General features: G+C 33.8%; 1 protein-coding gene across 4 annotated transcripts; it reads right to left on the reverse strand.

The window, feature by feature from the left end:
- Positions 1 to 187: 187 nt before the first annotated feature.
- On the reverse strand, positions 188 to 19,173 carry atcaya (ATCAY kinesin light chain interacting caytaxin a). 4 transcript variants are annotated; one of them, XM_055019200.1, is made up of 14 exons: positions 18,672 to 19,173; positions 17,985 to 18,053; positions 16,765 to 16,864; positions 13,537 to 13,595; positions 12,377 to 12,616; positions 10,883 to 11,056; positions 9,276 to 9,378; positions 9,054 to 9,185; positions 8,888 to 8,974; positions 7,323 to 7,421; positions 7,112 to 7,147; positions 5,941 to 5,994; positions 5,764 to 5,816; positions 188 to 2,897 (listed from the first exon to the last, which is right to left on the reverse strand). In XM_055019200.1, exons 3-13 carry the CDS (start codon positions 16,839 to 16,841, stop codon positions 5,783 to 5,785), a joined length of 1,095 nt encoding a protein of 364 aa, XP_054875175.1. In that variant the 5' UTR covers positions 16,842 to 16,864; positions 17,985 to 18,053; positions 18,672 to 19,173; the 3' UTR covers positions 188 to 2,897; positions 5,764 to 5,782. The 4 variants fall into 4 exon arrangements, with proteins under 4 accessions (XP_054875175.1, XP_054875173.1, XP_054875169.1 ...); XM_055019198.1 differs by lacking the exon at positions 17,985 to 18,053 and having other exon boundaries at positions 5,749 to 5,816; XM_055019194.1 differs by lacking the exon at positions 17,985 to 18,053 and having other exon boundaries at positions 18,672 to 19,172.
- Positions 19,174 to 21,108: the final 1,935 nt, after the last annotated feature.

The raw sequence follows: 21,108 nt of genomic DNA on the forward strand, positions 1-21,108 counted from the left end.
CTCAACCCGCCCGGCCAGCAGCAGATGGTTCCCCCACATTAGAGCCGGGTTCTGCTCGAGGTTTTTTTCCCTGTTAAAAGGGTGTTTTCCTTGCCACTGTCGCCTTTTGGCTTGCTCTGGGGGTCAGGCATATGGGTTCTGTAAAGCGTCTCGAGACAATTTGACTGTAATTGGCGCTATATAAATAAAATTGAATTGAATTGAATTGAATTGAATTGAATTGAATTGAATTGAATTGAATTGAATTGAATTGAATTGAATTGAATTGAATTGAATTGAATTGAATTGAATTGAATTGAATTGAATTGAATTGAATTGAATTGAACTGAATTGAAAGTTTTTTTTTTTACAAAAATAAAAAATCTTCCTCCTCTGGCCTCCTGCTATAGTAAACAGATGGAAGACATGAAAAAAATCAGTTGAACAGCAAAAATTAGCAAATTAACACATCTGAGAAACTTCTCTTAAACATGAGAATCTGACGAAGTTTCACATTTTAAAAAAAGGCAAAGATTTGCTAAAATGAGCAAAATTACGATCTGAATCCACTCCACCTGCAGCTACATCACATTTATTCATCTGAAATCTCAGCTGTGATTCTTAATATTGTTGCGTTTTCTCCATCTGAGCTGCTCCCACATGAAAAAATCTTTAAGAATAGCAGAAACAGTAAGAAAACATACATGCGATATTTGTGTATTTTGTCCTGATTATTGCCACTTTGATGCAGGTTTTATACAAAATGATCGCATGTTTTTGCCTACAGTTGGTTAGAATTACACTTATCTCATACATGAGTTGTAATATGTAGACAAAATATGATTTAAATTCAAAGCAGATGCATTAAATTTGGCCACAGAATAAACAGCAATTGCTCATTTACAGATATCTTACAACAGGGGTGTCAAACATGCGGCCTGTGGACCAAAAGCGGCCCTCCAGAGGGTCCAATCCGGCCCGACTTTGTAAAGACTGAAAATTACAAAGACATTAACTGCAGATTATAAATTTATAAAACTGTAAATTTAAAATAATTTCTAGACCATGACCATGAGTTGTTTTGATCATAAAGTAAAATACTAGATTGCTCATTGTTCTTTTGTTGTTTTGTGTCTCATTTTTGTCCTATTTTGTCTTGTTTTTGTGTTTTTTTGGTCTGACTTTTGTTGTTTTGTTTCTCATTTTTGTCATTTTTTGTCTCGCTTGTGTCATCGCTTTACAAGTTTTTTGCCAAATATTTTGTCTCTTGTGTCGTTTGTCTCATTTTGTTTCTTGCTTTTGACATTTTTTGACTAATTTTTGTAATATTTTGTCTTGTTTTTGCTGCTTTTTTGTCTGAATTTTGTTGTTTTGTTTCTCATTTTTGTCGTTTTTTGTCTCGCTTGTGTCCTTGTTGCTTTACAAGTTTTTTGCCAAATATTTTGTCTCTTTCTTCTTTTGTTTTGTGTCGTTTGTCTCATTTTGTTTCTCGCTTTTGACATTTTTTGTCTAATTTTTGTAATATTTTGTCTTGTTTTTGTTGTTTTTTGTCTGACTTTTGTCGTTTGTCTCATGTTTTTGACATTTTTTTCTTGTTTTTGTCATTTTGTGTTTCTTTTTTGTCCATTTTTTGTTGCTTTTAACTTTTTTGTCTCTTTTTTTGTTTTGTGTTGTGTTGTTTGTCTCAGTTTTTGTCATTTTGTTTCTCACTTTTGTCATTTTGGGTCTTTTTGTCTCACTTGTGTCCTTGTCACTTAAAAGTTTTTTGCCAAATATTTTGTCTCTTTTTTTGTTTTCTTTCATATCGTTTGTCTCATTTTGTTTCTCATTTTTGTAATATTTTGTCTTGTTTTTGTTGCTTTTTGTCTGACTTTTGTCGTTTTGATCCTCCAATGAATCCTCTGTGGTTCAGTTCCAGATAGCTCTGACTAAATGTTGTGTTCCTTTTGTTGACACTGTGGTCTGGAAGTTGTAATGTGGAAATGATAAACTGAGACTGAATGTTGATGAAATTTTTCTTCAGAAATTTCAGTTTGTTCATGATGTTTTGCAAAAAGATAATTCCTTAAATGTGAACATTTTCAGAACATTTTTTGCACTAAAATCAAGGGAAACATTAGGAGTTGTGGTTATTTACAGGTTATTATCTTGTGATTTTATTGGTCATTTGAGATCAAACTGGGCTGAATGTGGAACCTGGACTAAGATCAGTTTGACTCCCCTGTCTTACAACATATAGATTTTCTCTTTTCTCTTATGGGTGTTTCAGAAGGTAAATATTGATCATGTTTCTGCATTTTTTTTTTTTTTTTTTTTTTAACATTATAGAGGCACATTTTAAGATGAAGCACTGCACACATGGAAGGAAAACAAGAGAGCAAACCATCCGGATGTTCGTACATTTGGACAGCATAAAGTTGAGGAGGCCTTAATGTACAGCAGGTATGAGGTAAAAAAATAAACATGAAGGCATCTGACGCCCTGGATGGCCGTTTTATAACATCACAGGTGAATACGTAGCATCTCCCAATGAAAACAACTCATAATAAATCAATCTGGTCAATTCACTTCAGTTTTTAAATGACAAAAACTGGAGAGTTTCACCCAGAAGCTGTTCATAAAATCCAGCATTTTAATATAAGCTACACTAAAACAGGCTCTGTTACGCAGCAGGTTTATGACTGAATGAACTCAGCAATAGTTTTTGAAGTAAAAAACAAAATTCTTCTAATGGCACAAACCTCCTTTGTACATTTTCTAGTTGGATATGAAGCCCTCAATGAGAGAAGAATCAACGTTTGATCAGAAAATGACAAATCTTCAGCTGGATAAAAACAGTAAATGTGTAAAACTCACTGGACTTCTGGCTTCTCAGTGATTTAAATAAGAGTTTTCACCCTCCACATGTCTGCTGCATCCTGCAGGAAGAGAAACAAATCATGGGTTTGGATGATAGTGAGCACAACAGGACATATATATAAAGTATAATATTTTGCTGCTTTGGTATGAAATTGAAACTTAAAAATGTGCAAAACTGTCTCTGTCTGGTGCTTTTAAAGGATGAAATTAGTCAACAATCTGTTTGATGAATGTGTACTTTTAGAAAATGTATTTAATTAATTGAAAACCAGTTTTGTGCATCCGATTCTTGAAAGTCAATCAATGATATATAAATACAGTATGGTTCAACAGTTTGGGGTCACTTAGAAATGTCCTTATTTTAGAAAGAAAAGCAGTTTTATTCAATGACGATGGCATTAAATGAATGATAAATCCAGTCTAGACATTGTTAATATGGTAAATGACTATTCTAGCTGTAAACGGATATTTTTTTTTTTTTTTTTACTATTTATTTGATAGGTACAGTTAAGAGGCAGAAAGGAAAGCAGGGTGAAGAATGGGGGGAAGACATGCAGTAAAGGACCGTGAGCTGGAATCAAATCCAGGCTGCTGAGTACATGGATCACTCCCTCAACCAGTTGAGCTATCTGGACACCCAAGGAAACAGCTGATTTTAAATGGAATATCTCCATAGGGGTACAGAGGAACATTTCCAGCAACCATCACTCCTGTGTTCTAATGCTACATTGTGTTAGCTAATGGTGTTGAAAGGCTCATTGATGGTTAGAAAACCCTTGTGCAGTTATGTTAGCACATGGATAAAAGTGTGAGTTTTCATGGAAAACATGACATTGTCTGGGTGACCCCAAACTTTTGAACAGTAGTGTAGGTCAATTTTAACTAATATAGAGCAACTTTAACTAATATAGAGCAACTTTAACTAATATAGAGCAACTTTAATTCATATACACTACTGGAAATGTTCCTCTGTACCGATATGGAGATATTCCATTAAAAATCAGCTGTTTCCAGCTACAATAGTCATTTACCACATTAACAATGTCTAGATTGGATTTATCATTCATTTAATGCTGTCTACATTGAAAAAAATGCTTTTCTTTCAAGAATAAGGACATTTCTAAGTGACCCCAAACTTTTGAACAGTAGTGTATCCATTTACATTTACATACACTCACTGGCCACTTTATTTGGTACATCTTGTTAGTAAAAGGTTGGACAACCTTTTACCTTCAGAACTGCCTTAATTCTTGGTGGCATCCTTTCAACAAGGTGTTTAGAGGCTAAGCCAATGGTTGAAGCCCCTGAGGTGCTTCAAGATTTAAATAACTGATGCACTGACAAACTTTACTGTATCTGATGAAGAGAGCCTGAGACAATAGCTTGTGTTTCAATAATCTGTGTATTTATTGCTCCAAAGCAATTGTAATCCAACATTCCTTATCTCAAACAAACAGTTCACCATGACCGGCTTCTTCAGCGTTCAAAACTGTTTTACCTTCCAGGCGATACACCTGCCCAGACAAAGACTGGTTCCTACTTACAACGTAGCACTCAGTGGCTTCTACAAGGTGTTGGAAATGTTCCTCAGAGGTTTTGGTCCATATTGACATGATAGCGTCACACAGCTGCTGCAGATTTGTCGGCTGAACATCCATGATCCAGTCCCCAGTTCCACCACATCTAAAGGTTCTACTGGATGGAGATCTGGTGACTGTGGAGGCCGTTGGAGGACAGAGAACTCATTGTCAGGTTCTAGAAACCAGTTAGACATGATCTGAGCTTTGTGACATGGAGCATTATCCTGCTGGAAGTAGCATCAGAAGATGGTCCACTGTGGTCATTATGGGATGGAGATGGTTAGCAGCAATACTCAGGTAGGCTGTGGAGTCTAAACCATGATCAGTTGGTACTAAGAAGATATTCCCCACAGCATCACACCAGCAGCAGCCTGAACCGCTGATACAAGACAGGATTCATGCTTTATGTTGTTTAGTCTCATTTGTTTTTACCATTTTCAATCTTTGTGGGGGTTTTTTTGTCAATTTTTTTGTCATTTTCAATCTTTGTTGTTTTTTTGTCAATTTTTTTCTCATTCTCGATCTTTTTGTTGTTTTTTTGTGTCATTTTTTGTCATTTTCTATCCCTTTTTGTTGTTTTTTTTTGTCTAACTCTTCTAAGTTTTTGGATCCATGCTTTCATGTTTTTTATGCCAAATTCTGACCATCTGAATGCTGCAGCTGAAATGGAGACTCATCAGATCAGCAATGTTTTTCCAGTCTTCTGATGTCCAGTGTTGGTGAGTCTGTGTGGATTGTAGCCTCAGTTTCCTGTTCTTCTCTGACAGGAACCTGGTGTGGTCTTCTGCTGCTGTAGAACATCTTCTTCTAGGCTGTTGTGGTTCAGAGATGGTATTCTGCATTCCCTGGTTGGAACCAGTGGTTATTTGAGTTCCTGTTGAGTTTCTGTCATCTCCAACCAGTCTGTCCGTTCTCCTCTGACCTTCACGTCAACAAGGCATGCTGGTCCACTCAGCTCTCTGGATATTTTCTCTTTTTCAGATGGTTCTCTGTAAACCCTAGAGGTGGTTGTTGGTGAAAATCCCAGCAGATCAGCAATTTGTGAATTAAATCCCCGTTCTGCTCCATTCTAATACTCAGTTTGAACTTCAGCAGGTTGTCTGGACCACATTTACATAAATAAATGCAGTGGGTTGCAGCCACGTGATTGGCTGATTAGGTATTTGTGTTATGAAGCTATTGAACAGGTGTACCTAATAAAGTGGCCGGTGAGTATACTTAAATATAAGACTCAGATGTGTAACAGTTGGTCTGTAGTGTGATATCTGTGTGCAGACGAGCTGAATGATGAACCACATCGGTCATCTGGTGGCTAAAATAAGAAACAAACCTGAGTTTTTATTACCTCCAGAGCTCCGTCTGTCTCATGATTCTTGATCTACAATCATTGATTTGGGCCTGAAAATGAGCAAAAAAAGTTTCTCCTGAGAATTTTTGTAAAAACGTGGTAAATGTTGGACATATCTGATGTGAAAATGTGAAACTCTGGCGGGTTGTAGGAAAGTCCAGACAGAAGTTTTACCTCTCAGGCTTTTTAATTGGTTCCTGTGGGACCGATTGCTGCTCCTGCTCCATCCTGAACACACACACACACACACACACACACACACACACACACACACACACACACACACACACACACACACACACACACACACACACACACACACACACACACACACACACACACACACACACACACACACACACACACACACACAATAATAACAATGATTTAAAATAATCTAAAATACTACTACTACTACTGTTTCTACTACTATTAATAATACTGATAATAATAATAATAATAATAATAATAATAATAATAATAATAATAATAATAATAATAATAATAATAATAATAATAATAATAATAATAATAATAATAATAATAATAATAATGATTTAAAAAAATAAAAAATATTACGACTACTACTAATAATAATAATAATAACAATAAAAATGATTTTAAAAAATAAAATACTACTACTAATAATAATAATAATTAATTAAAAAATCGAAAATAATAATAGAACTCCTACTTCTACTACTACTTCTTCTACTACTACTACTATTAATAAAAATGATTTAAAAAATAAAAAATACTACTACTACTAATATTAATAATTATGATTAAAAAATCTAAAATAATAATACAAATACTATTTCTATTACCACTAATAATAATGATTTTAAAAAATCCAAAATACTACTACTACTACTACTACTACTAATATTAATAATGATTTTTTAAAAATCCAGAATACTACTACTACTCCTACTACTACTCCTACTACTACCACTACTAATAATAATGATTTTAAAAAATCCAAAATACTACTACTACTACTACTAATAATAATAATAATGATTCAAAAAAATCCAAAATACTGCTACTACTACTACTACTACTACTACTACTACTACTACTACTACTACTAATAATAATAATAATAATAATAATAATAATAATAATAATAGTAATAATAATAATAATAATAATAATAGTAATAATAATAATAATAATAATAATAATAATAAAGCAGAGTTCAAAACGGAATCTCAAACCTCCATAAAAGAATCTTTCTGAGGGTTCTTCTGAACTCTAAAGGTTCCTTGAGGTTCTCTTGAGTCAGTATATGTGAGGATGAGTGAATAATGTTATTAAAATCAGAATAAGAGTGTATTTTTACCTTTCCCTCCTGGCTTTAATCCTCTCCTCATCAAACCTGTAAATGAACAACAGTCAGATCCTCAGATCACCGGTAAATCCTTCACATCTTTAAGAGCTGTTATTTCCTGTTTATTCAGAGCAGATATCAGCCTCAGATTTAAAAATAAAATAATAATAATGATAAAATAACTGCAGCCTGCTGGCTCCACCTGCTGGCCACTGCTACTTACTGCACCACACACTCAGGGACGTGGACGTGCTCCATGGGAACCAGTTCAGCCAGTTCATCCAGACTGTGGACGTACTGGATCTTATTCATGAACTTAACACTGCAGAGGAGAAAACAGCAGAACAGACACAGTTCCAGCAGCTTCCTCTGGTGGAAAACACACAAAAGTTTCAGGATTTAAGAAAAAAAGGAGACCACAAATGACCTCTTATATGAAATGTTTTTATTAATAGTAAATAACGTTCACTCAGGAGCGTCCAAGGCAAATATTTTGGTCTGGTTCAGTGAATTCTGCGCTCCAAAGAATAAATTTGTAAAATAGCAGAAAAATTATTGACAGTAACAGATGTTTTCTGTATTTTAATGGTCACTCTGTAGAAAAAAAATAAATAGAAAATTTATATTTTAACGGTGTACCTAGAGTAATGTAGAGTAAAGTACAGTATTAATTATTATTAGTGTTATTATTATTGTTATTATTACTATTACTAGTACTACTACTACTACTAACAATAATAATAATATTAATAACTAATTTCTGTATTTTAATGACCACCAAAAAAAAAAAAAAAAAGAGATTTCTATTTTAAAGTGGTTTATATCTGGTAAAAAAAAATATATAACAATTAAACATTTTCTACTAATTTCTACTCATTATACTTATTCTTATTATTATTCGAATTAACAGTAATAGTTATGTTAAATTTGCACTGATAGTACTACTACTACTACTACTACTACTACTACTACTACTACTACTACTAATAATAATAATAATAATAATAATAATAATAATAATAATAATAATGGCACATCAAAAAAAGCAAAAGCACATTTTCCTGTTATTATAGTTAATTTAATTTTTTAAAAATGGAATGAATGAATTATTATTGTCATTATTATTATTATTATTATTATTATTATTATTATTATTATTATTATTATTATTATTATTATTATATGCTATTATTTAATGGTGTATCTACAGTGAAAAATAGGATCTTTTCTGCTATTGAAAGGTGTATATATACAGTATAAAAACATATTAAAAATGTTTTATTTATGCATCTACAGTAAAAAAAACAGAACATTTTCTGCTTTTTGTTTAAAAAAAACAAAAGAAACATTTTTTCTATTAGTTAATGGTTTACCAACAATTAAAAAAAACATACATTTTCCTATTAATTAATGGTGAATTTATATTAAAAGAAAAGGGCATTTGTTTTATTTAATGGTGTATTTATAGTGGAGAAAACATTATCTGCTTTTAAATGGTAACTATAGTTTGTTTGTTTTTTTGATCAGTTTTAAAAAAATATTTAATGGTGGGACACCCTTTGTTTTTTTATGTAGTAGTAGTATAGCTACATTACATTCTCTCTGAAATTTACTATCAGATAATTAAATCAACTGATAATAAACTTAAACTGAATTGAAACAAAAATAAAGTCCCAGTCTATGGGCATTTTCTATTAGAATATGACTGTTAATACGCAGATATTTCTTTTGAGTGTGTCTAGTTGGAATCTAACTAGATTCCAAAACATAAATATTTGTTGGTTTTACCTGATAAAAGGCCTCGATATCGCCAGAACGGTGCGGATGAACCACGTAGGATGAGCGATGACCAGAGACTTCAGGTTCTTCCTCAATCTGAAGCCACATTAAAGCCAGTTTTTACTAAAGTGTGCTGTTCTGGACAGACTGTTAGAATCTGGCTGGATGTTTTTACCTTCTGTCGATCATCTGGTAGCACTTCTTCAACCAGCTGATTCCCGGCATCTTATTCCTGGGAGTCGCTCCGTTCATGTAGACGATCAGATAATCTTCAGCCACCAGCATCTCCAGACTGCTCACCACGTAGCTGCAGGACGGACAAGGAAGGATTCCTTACTGGCTGAACTTAAAACCAAACAGAGCATCAGTGTGAGGCTGTAAAAGCAGAGGTGCGTACAGGAAGAGGTTCTCCATGATGTAGTGATAATCCTGACAGCTGCTGTCAGGAAGGTAACAGGCAGAAAACACGATGATGGCGTTCAGTCCTTCTCCATAGTAACCTGGAGACACAAGTGTTCAATTAGAGATGATTAATCAACAGAATTCACCTGGATTCGTCTGTGTTTTAACATTCCCGTCATCCTGCGGGTCAAATTGATCCGTTTTAAAATTTGAAAATGTAGAAAAAAAAAATTCACAGTGAAACTTCTGATGTCCACATTTTCAACATTTTTTGGAAAGTTTTTGAAACTTTTTTAGTGGAAAAAAGACCAAACAAAACAACCAAAATCAACCAAAATCCAGCGAATTTCACTGGATTTTGGTTGATTTTTTTCTGAATGTTCTTGTAGACAATGTTAGAAGTTTTACTGATATATATATATATGGAATCACTTTAGATATTTTTGGGATTTTTTGGAAGATTTTTACTCATTTTTTGAAAACATTTACAAGAATTTTCTTGCCAAATTTGTTTTCTTTTTTCAAATAAAATTTTTAAGGGAAATTTTTTTTGAATAATTGGAATTTTCTTCCTGAAGGTTTTGCAAATTTTCAGAAATTCAGGGAATTTTTTTGTTGAATTTTTGGACAGGTAAACAATATTTTCTGATGCCCGTAAATGAGGACAACAGGAGGGTTAATGAGAGTACACTAAAAATACAGAAAATGTCCTACTTTTCACTATACATACACCAGTAAAAAATAGCAAATATTATTTGTTTATAGATTTACCATTAAGAAAGAGAAAATGTCATTTTTGCAACAGTTGCTACACCTTTAATTAATAAAAAATAAAATCCATTTTACTATACATACACCATTAAAAAGCAGATAATGTTTCATATTTCAACATTTTTCTTTTAAATAAAACTTTTAAGGGAAATTTTTAAGGAATTATTGGAATTTTCTTCCTGAAGGTTTTGCAAATTTAAAATTTGAAAATGTGGAAAAAAATATTTTCACAGTGAAACTTCTGATGTCCACATTTTTAACATTTGTTGGGAAATTTTTGAACATTTTTTGGTGGAAAAAAAGAAATGTTAAAAATGTTTCTTAAGAACATTCACAAAAAAGTCAAACAAAATCCAGCGAATTTTGGTTGAATTTTTTTCTGAATGTTCTTAAATATTAGAAGTTTTACTGATATATATGTAATCACTTTAGATATTTTTAGGATTTTTTTGGAAGATTTTTACTCATTTTTTGAAAATATTTACAAGAATTTTCTTGCCAAATTTTACATTTAAAAAAAAAAAAATAAAACCTTCAAGGGAAACCTTTAAGGAATTATTGGAATTTTCTTCCTGAAGGTTTTGCAAATTTTCAGAAATTTGGGGAATTTTTTTTACTGATTTTTGGGATTTTTTTCAGGCATGGAAACTATATTTTTTGGTGCCCGTAAATGAGGCCAACAGGAGAGTTAATGCTGTTTATGGCTTTGAATGGCTGCTTTTGCACGTCTAACTACAAACTGTCTCCACTGAACCCCTCCAGCAGCTTTTATCTCCAGGATTCTCTGAATTCTCTCATAGATTTTATCCTCCAGCGTTCTTCTGGTCTGACCTCCGTGTGTGATGACCCTCAGGTAAGGCCTGATGACCTGCATGTCGATACGATGCTCCTGCTCTCCGATGATCACGCTCCTCCACAGACGTCCGTTGTTGCCGTTTCCGTCGTCGCCGGCTTCACCTGAACCGTCGGCAGGGTTGGCTTTGGCCGACGCCACCGGAGTGTCGTCTGGAAACACAGAGAGGCAGGTTATGAGTATTTATGAGAATGCAGGATTTTGGTTGCAAAGAAAAGTGAAATACACTGTGGCAAAAAAATAAAAGTAAAAAATTGCATATTCTGTCAGCTGACCACCAAAAATACTGTCAATACTTCCATTAAAATACAATAATTGTTTATAATTAAAATACATATATGTATGTAAATACTAATTTTGCATGAGATCCTGTGTATTTTCTCTATTTTCAGTGTTTCTTTAATGATACTTAATTAATGAAACTAATAAAATTACCTATAATACAGAGATAACATTTTTATATTTACATTTTTGGTAAATTTCCGTAAAGTTACACACATAGTTTGTATTTTTATGTTAAAAAAAGGTGGGATTTTTTGGTTATTCTAAATTCTAAAAGTTCTTCTATGTTATTTTACATTAGAATTTAATTATTTTTTGTAATTTTACTAATATTTTTGTGTATTTCAGAAGCACAAAAAATCAGCATAATACAATATTTTTTTACACTGCATATTGTGTGTAAACTTCAATGAAGTACTTTTTTAATTTTTTATTTTTTTTTAGCAATCCTTACTTCTACAAAAGGCATTTTGTGCTGAATATTTGAGTTAGAGTAAAATCTCAGAAATACAGTATTAACTGACACAGTAACTGTAAAAAAAAAAAAAGTCAGCAATGTCAAGACCAAAAATCAGTACTCATGTTATTATTTTGCAGATATTTTCCATTATTTGAAAGAAAAATTATGTATCTTATGGTAAAACTTTTTTTTCTGTTTCTAGTCAAATCACAGAGAAAAAAGATTTTCACAAAGAAACAAAACAAACAAAAAAGAGGTCAAAACTATGAACAAAGTCGATATCAAAAATCTTTATTTTTATAGATTATTCATAATATTTTATTCTAAACTGGAATTTGTTCTCTCACAGTGTGTGACTATGAAATTCCTCTATTTTTCTATACTCAAATCTGCTAGAAAAAAATCACAGTTTTACAGATATTTGCCATTATTTTCACCATTTTTTTTTTTAACAGTTTTTGAATGGGAATGTATTCCGTCGTTTTAAACATATTTTTTGTGGTACTTTTGCTGCCAGATTTTCACCATTTCTTTTTTACAGTGTAGCTCAGAATCAACACCTCAGGTTTGTGAAAACAGGCAGTTTAAATGTAAATGTCTTAGTGGAAGATTTATAGTATATTTTAAAAATGAACATTTATGAAGACAGTTGAAAATGAAATTTGAATTATTTTAGGATTAAGCTTGAACTGAAACCAGCAGGTAGAGTTTGGATGTGTTGACCTCTGACCTTCCCACTCCAGGTCGTTGCCGTTGGTGATGAACTCCAGCGAGTCGGTCTCGTCCGGAGTGTCCATGTCGTCCACGTTGATGTCCAGGTCGTCCGGAGTGTCCAGGAAGTCGTCAGACAGCAGAGAACCTTCGCTCTGGTCCAGCGACAGGTTCATCTCTGGGGCCACCAGCGTCCGGCGTTTCCGGTGGGACGAGGAGACACCTCCAGACGGACTGACGTTCAGAGAGACAGGAGGAGCTGCAGAGAGGACAGGAAGAAGGTCAACATACAGATAATTATCCCTCCTGTTGTCCTCATTTAAGGCCACCAGAAAATATTGTTTCCTTGTCTGAAAAAAATCCAAAAATTCAGCAAAAAATTCCTTAAATTTCTGAAAATTTGCAAAACCTTCAGGAAGAAAATTCCCAAAAAATTTCCCTTAAAAATCCCCCAAATTTGGCAAGGAAATACTTGCAAATATTTTCAAAAAATGAGTAAAAATCTTCAAAATAAAATCCTAAAAATATCTAAAGTGATTCCATATATATCAGTAAAACTTCTAATATTTTCTTTAAGAACATTTGCAAAAAAAATCAATTTTGGTAGAATTTTTTGTTAATGTTCTTAAGAAACTTTAAAAAAAAAAAATTTCCACCAAAAAATGTTAAAAATGTGGACATCAGACGTTTCACTGTGAAAATATTTTTTCCCCCACATTTTCAAATATACATATATATATATATATATATATATATATATATATATATATATATATATATGCAAACTTTAAATTTGCAAAAGGAAGAAAATTCCAATAATTCCTTAAAAGTTTCCCTTTAAAGTCTTATTTAAAAAAAATCCCCCAAATTTGGCAAGAAAATTCTTGTAAATATTTTCAGAAAATGAGTAAAAATCTTCCAAAAAAATCCTAAAAATATCTAAAATGATTACATATATATAAGTAAAACTTCTAATATTCTTAAGAAACATTTTTTTTAACATTTCTTTTTTCCACCAAAAAATGTTCAAAGATTTCCCAAAAAATGTTAAAAATGTGGACATCAGAAGTTTCACTGTGAAAATAGATCTTTTTCCACATTTTCAACCTTTAAAACGGGTCGATTTGACCCTCAGGACGACATGAGGGTTAAAATAATATCAAATAAAATCAGACTTACAGGTTCTGTCGTCTGTGAGGCCACAGGAAGGATCCATGTCTCCGTCCTCTGGCAGCGGTCTGCAGGAAATAAATACAAATATAAACTATAAACTAGACCAAAATATAGGATTTAAAGCTATTTTGGGGATTTCTTTAGCATTAGTAGTCATTATGCTGTAGATAAACCATTAAATAAATGAAAAATGTCCAATTTCTCACTATAAACACAGTCCGGGAGCCCAGACGTCCTACCATGCAGCCCCCCACCCCCCACCCCCACAACAAAATGCCACTTTTGTTTTCAACCTTTATGATGTCCTAAATGAGACTATAAGTGGTAACAGGAAAATAGCTCATTCCCACTATCATTTTATTTTTACTTTACCTGGAAATACGATTTTGTCCACCAATTTTTCGGTTCTTTTTTGCCAAACATTGCCATATCTATTGCAGCCATTCCACTCCTGGCAATCACAACATGTTCTAGATCATATAAAAGCCTGGAATCTCTAGTTTACAAATATAATCATAGCATTCTTGTACTTTCATTACAATAGAAATGACATATGATACAATGACAGCATGTCTCATAGTTAACTTATTCACAGAAATTTTTAATTTTAGCAACTCAAATTTTATTATATATATTTTTATGTCAACTTTTTATTGGTATATAGTATATTCCAGATAGAATGTATTCTATATTGCATATCTGCACTATAATATTATGCATTGCAATGTTTGGTTGCTTACAAGTTTTGACTTCCTGCATTATCTTTGGATTCATTTTGGATCACTTTTCATTCCGTTTGCTGTTCTTGTTCCTTTAAGCCTTTATGTTCTGGCTTAGTTAAGGATGTTTTCAAGGCTTTTCAGTAAAGGATGAGAGTCCATCATGGGTAAAACCAGCAGATTTCACTCATTTTCAGATTTTACCCCAGGAGTGGCAGATACAATGTATCTAGCAATGTAAAAAATCTTTCTTTGAGCATTAACATTTTTTGACCATATCAAATTTTTGCTAAGTTATATTTCAACTTTACATTTCAATTTCTGTTTTGAATCCAAATTTCCCAGTTGTTTTTTTTTTGTTGTTGTTGCTATAATGTCACCAAAGACACAGGAAATGTCTCCAAAAATGCAGAAAATATCCTGTTCCTCCTTGTTTCTGTGGACAGACTTCCATTTTGTAATTTCAGGATGAAGTCTGGGTAAAGAGCTGACAGTATTTTAATTATTTTGTGTATTTAGAGCACATATAAGAGAGTTTAACTGCAGTCTCACACTAAAATGCAACACTGCTGAGGGTTTCATTGCTGATCTGACTGAGCTCTGGACTCAGGAGGATGAAGGTGGTTATTAAGTCGTCTCTGGGGAGGGATGAAGACTACAGGAGCGAAGAGGAGGAGGAGGAAACAAAGTGAGTCTCTGCATACAAACAAACAAACTGCTGCATCTGCTTCCCTTCACGCTGTAGCTTGGTTACTGCAGGCAGGACGTCCAGCTCCGGTTTCTCTGCAGGTTTCTGTGTTTTTTGGTTTGCAAATCAGGTCAGATCTGCAGCAGCAACGGCCAGGAGGTGCTATTGTGCAGACAAAAGGTTCAAAACAAGCAGAGGTCTTCGGTAAATCTGACCGCAGACCAGACAAACAGGCTCTGCTGACTCTATTCCCAGAGGACCCCTGCAGCCATCACTGCTGCTTTGTCAGGAATTAAAGCCTGTCTATTAAAATGCGAACACACTGAGGGAGGATTCTCTGATAACAAAAGCATCTTTTAGTTAGTGTTTATGGCTGCCTTGTCCTCCAACTACACTGGGAAGCGCTGATTCTTACCTTCTGGAGGCTGAATCAGTCTGAGTCGATGTAAATGAGCTGGTTTTTCGGCTTCTTCAGTCACTAAAATCAGAACGAGTTTCAGATTCCTCCTTTAACCAAAACCTGCCACCATTTTCCTGGACGGGTTGTTGTTGATCGCTGAGGATGTGGCGTCACATGACAGAGCTGCACCTGCTCCCTGGATCCCTGGAAACCTGGATCCCTGCCTCCATCCGATGGAGGAGGAGGAAGAGGAGGAGGAAGAGGAGGAGCGGGAGGAAGAGGAGGATGGGGCTCAGCGCTGCCTGTCAGCACACTTCTTCTTCTTCTTCTTCTTTTTTACCCGTTAAACTCTGCATCTCAACCTCTGTACATCCAGTTTTGAAATCATTTTTCTAAAATTATTTCTGCTTTGTAATTTCTTTATCATGTGAGTATGAAATGGAAAAGTGTTCACAGAAGGCATTTTTACTAGGAAATTTTCTGTTACAATCCAGAATAATCTATAGTATATAATATATAGTATATAGTATATAATAATAATAATAATGCTTGTTAATATTTTATATATATATATATATATATATATATATATATATATATATACATATATACACGTGTATATATATATATATGTGTGTGTATGTATATATGTATATATATATATATATATATATATATATATATATATATATATATATATATATATATATATATATATATATATATATATATATATATATATAAACAAGCATTATTATTATTATTATTATTATTATTATTATTATTATTATTACTAATACTACTACTAATAATAACAATGTGTGTAATTTATCCTAAAGCTTCTGCATTAATTGATTTAGCCTCCTAGGACCTGGACCCACATATGAGGACATCATTTTTCTTTCAAAAAGTGCGCATTGTTGATAATAATAATACAAATAATAACAACAAAAATAACAACATTATTAATAACAACAACAACAATAATAACAATATAAATTTAATATAAACATAATAAACACAATAATCAGATATTAGATATTATCCAATTATTATATTTACTCTAAAATTAAAAATGCAGTCCAACCAAAGCTCAGGTCTTCAGAGGTTAAAACAGAATTTAAGTTGCACTAAATTAATTTAATTTGCTTTGATAACCTCATTTTGCTCCAACTCAAGTTCAGAATCCCTAAAGTCCTTAAAAACTTAAACACTTGTGTTTATGATTCTATTTTTGTTGTTGTTGTTTATTTACAGAGGAAAAACTAATCACCTGATTTCATTAGAAGTTGTCGGAAATAATTCAAAAAATCCTGATGCAAACTGTTGCATGTATTTTGTATTTTTTATTATTTTTATGGCTGAACCTTTAGCTTCCTCTGTTTCCTATGAGCAGTTTAAAAGGAGATGATAATAAAGGGGTTCACCTGGGGAAGTCTTCATCCTGCCACTCGTCTTTTACTTCCATGTTCTCCATTCGTAGAGTTGCCTCTGTGGTGCCCATCCCTCGGAGAAGAGAGCCGGGGCCTGGAGGGTCCAACACAGACATTAATTAACCAACAGATCAAATAAACTTCCTGTGATACCAGTGGAGACGCTCGGCTGCATGGCTGCACTGCAGGAACACGGGTCTGAGTGCAGCTGCAAAGGGGAAACCCGGCGCCGTGGAGGGATTTCAACCAAATAAATGACTCTCTTTCAGGACATTTTAGGGTAAAGCTGAGCGGAGTCACGTGGTTTCGTCCTCCTGAACACATGTGAGCAGCATGTGACCGAAGCTCGGCCCAACTCAAAGTCAAATATTACTAATATTCCTCCACATCCGGGTATAATCCTTAATCCTCCTTGGTTCTACTGCCGTTTGATCTCCACTCAGGCTTCATGTCACCGGGAGAAAAACTTGATTTGTGCTCGAGAGGTTGAGCTAACAAACCCTCTGAGATCCACATGCATGGTCACAGCTCAAGTAGTGACACTTTAATAAGAGCAGAGCAGCTTTGTTTGGCTGGACGAGCTACATTCTGGATATTTAATTAGCTCCAAAGTCCTGTTTTCTTCCAGTCATGCATGAAATCAATGATATCTGATCAGATTCTGCTGACTGATGGATGGTTTTTAGGTCTATGATGTAGGTTTTACTCAGAAACAAAGAGGAGAAATCCACCGACAGTGTGATGATGGATTGATGCATAGCGATGATGATGAGGAATAATTCAACATGAACTCCTGTGAGATAATTGAGAGATTTTGGTGGTTTTGGCTGCAGTCGATAAAAGAAGAAATAATTCATCTCTGCAGGTTGTGTGTTGCACAAGAGGAGAATGAAATCTGAAAGAATAAACTGCTATCAGTGGATTATTGAGGTTTTTTGTGGGAAAAATCATGACTTTAATAACCAATTTAGGATTCCTATGAATGCCTGTTTGAAGAAAGTGGCTTTTGCATTCAAATAAATGCAATTAAGAGGATTTCATATGTCAATGTGCAGGTTTTTTGCTGTGCAATTGTGAGTAAAATGGCTCCATAGCCTTTCTAGCTCACCCCAAATGCAACATATTTCACATTTTAATGCACATTTTAATGTCGATGTGAGGTGCAGTGAGCTGAATATCAATGCAATCATCCAAAATTGGAGGTTTTTACTCACATGAGCGGCACGAGATCCCCTCAGAATCTCTCTGTAGATGCACAGATTTGCAGGGAGAAAGTCCTGATCCTCCACATCAACACAAAAAATCATGACTTTAATAATCAATTTAGGATTTCTACAAATGCCTGTATGAATAAAGTGGCTTTTGCATTCTATTAAATGCATGTAAGATCACAATTTGTGTCACTGTGCAGGTTTTTTGCTGTGCAAATGTGAGTAAAATGGCTCCACAGCCTTTCTAGGTCGCCCCAAATGCAAGATCCACTTTAAAAAAAACATATTTCACATTTTAGTACTACTGTGAGGTGCAGTGAGAACAAAATCATGCAAAATCAGAGGTTTTATTCACCTGAGTGTGCAAGATCCCCTCAGAATCTTTCTCTAGATCTCCACATTAACACAAAAAATCATGACTTTAATCACCAATTTAGGATTTCTACAAATGTCTTTATGGATAAAGTGGCTTTTGCATTTAAATAAATGCATTTAACATCATTATTTGTCCCACTGTGCAGGTTTTTTGCAAGAAAATATTGTGCAAATGTGAGTAAAATGGCTGCACAGCCTTTCTAGCTCGCCCCAAATGCAACATATTTCACATTTTAATGCACATTTTAGTGTCAGTGCGAGGCACAGTGAGCAGAATATCAATGCAATCATGCAAAATCAGAGGTTTTTACTCACATGAGCGGCGCAAAATCCCCTCAGAATCTCTCTGTAGATGCACAGATTTGCAGGGAGAAAGTCCTGATCCTCCACATTAACAGAAAAACATGTTTTTTCCCCCCTTTTTAAAATCTCCGTCCTGCATTAATTCCCATGCAGGACACAGTGGTACAGTGTCCTCGCCGGCAGCAGCAGGTGTCTGAGGACAGGGACCACCTCTGTTCCGACTCCCCCTCCTCTCCCCAGCCTCTGGCCACCTTTGTCGGGGTGAAGAGTGGCCGTGAAGACCGAGCCGACAGCCCTCCTCTCAGCCCTGACAGCCACCAACACACAAAAATCCTTCAACGGGAATTCTTCTGCTGATCTGAAAACCTTCCGAGTATCTTTTCCTCCCGAATCGACGGCTTCTTTGGATCTCTGTTGTCCAGAATCCCTCCGTGGAAGCAGCGTATTTGTCCCTAAATTCAGCCGCCGTCCCTCGGTGTCCCCTCACTCCATCAGATAATCCTGCCGTTGTTTTCAATGGGGGTCTATGAGGCTGCTGTTACCAGGCAACAGCATCTCTCTCCATCCATGACTTCTCAACCCTCCTCCCCCTTTCTGTCTCCCTTCAGCCTCTTTCATACCAACACTGTAAATCATTTATTCAGCTTTTAGATCCTCTGCCGCCCTAAAAATGTTGATTAATTAGTTCAAAATCATCCTTTTGAGTTGTTAAAGTGTAAAAGTAGCTGAGTTAAATTAACTTAACTTGAGAAAATAAGTTTGATAAACTCAAGATGCTAAGTTTAACCAATGACTGACACAGACACGACAATTACAGATTTTCTGAGTTTAACCCTCCTGTTGTCCTCATTTACAGGCAACAAAAAATGATGTTGCTCTGTCTGAAAAATATCCGAAAATTTTGCAAAAAAATCACCCAAATTTCTGAAAATTTGCAAAACCTTCAGGAAGAAAATTACAATAATTCCTTAAAAATTTCCCTTTAAAGTTTTATTTTTAAAAAATCTCCCAAATTTGGCAAGAAAATTCTTCTATATACTTTCAAAAAATGAGTAAAAATCTTCCAAAAAATATCCTAAAAATGTATGAACTGATATTTTTTCCCCACGTTTTCAAACTTTAAATTTGTAAAACCTTCAGGAAGAAAATTACAATAATTCCTTAAAAGTTTCCCTTAAAAGTTTTATTTTAAAAAAATCCCCCAAATTTGGCAAGAAAATTCTTGTAAATATTTTCCAAAAATGAGTAAAAATCTTCCAAAAAAATCCTAAAAATATCTAAAGTGATTCCATATATATCAGTAAAACTTCTAATATTTTCTTTAAGAACAGTCACAAAAAAATCAGATTTTTGAATTTCGATTTTTTTGTGTGAATGTTCTTAAAGAAACATTTTTAACATTTCTGTTTTTCCACCAAAAATGTTTAAAGATTTCCCAAAAATGTAGAAAATGTGGACATCAGAAGTTTCACTGTGAAAATAGATTTTTTTCCCACATTTTCAAACTTTAACACGGGTCAGTTTTGACACGCAGGACGACACGAGGCTTAAGTTATTGAGTGAACTTTCAGCTCTCATTCATTCATTCATTCAAGCTTTTAAGTTCTAAAGTTGTCTAAATGTGCAAATTAGACAATTTAAATTAACTACAAATGAAAAAAGCTGGTCTATTTAGGTTATGTGACCATTAATAGCTGTGATGCGAGTGTTTTAAAGTGAAGTTCTGGTTCCATCAAAGAGTAAAGAGTGCTGCAGTGAATCATGTTGTTCTGCTGAATGGCTGCTTGTCTCTGAGTCACTGCTGCACTCAAGATTAGATTTAATGGTGAAAACCAAAGTATAAACCTCAGAGTCATGAGGCTAAATATTCTAGACAGAGCTTCATATTCACTGTTATTAAACTGCAGGGGAATTAAAGCTGCTCTTTTATGTTGTTGATAAGATTATAAAAGATCACCTTGACTATTAAAGGCAGCACCTCAGCAGCAGCACTGAATTAAACACACAGGACAATGTGGGGATAAAACGCTAATTATGGGTAATTAGTGATAATAATAATAATAATAATAATAATAATAATAATAATAATAATAATAATAATAATAATAATAATAATAATAATAATAATAATAATAATAATAATAATAATAATAATAATAATAATAATAATAATGATAATAATAATAATAATAATAATAATAATAATAATAATAATAATTTTAGGATTCCACACAAATCACATAAAAGGCGTTTTACAGGAAAGTGCAAATGAAATCTTTGCAGCAGACTGATGTGATTGGCCGTCTGGAAGTGAAGTAAGGAGCTGAATAATTAATGTGGTGTGGACAGGACACTGTAAAACATCATTAAAACAGTTTAATCACATCTACTCAGTGTTTCTACTTAAATACATTTAAATTGTAACTAAATTAACCTTTAGATTAGATTA

This window comes from Amphiprion ocellaris, chromosome 2 (genome assembly GCF_022539595.1).
Source record: "Amphiprion ocellaris isolate individual 3 ecotype Okinawa chromosome 2, ASM2253959v1, whole genome shotgun sequence".
Taxonomy (NCBI): Eukaryota; Metazoa; Chordata; class Actinopteri; family Pomacentridae; genus Amphiprion; species Amphiprion ocellaris.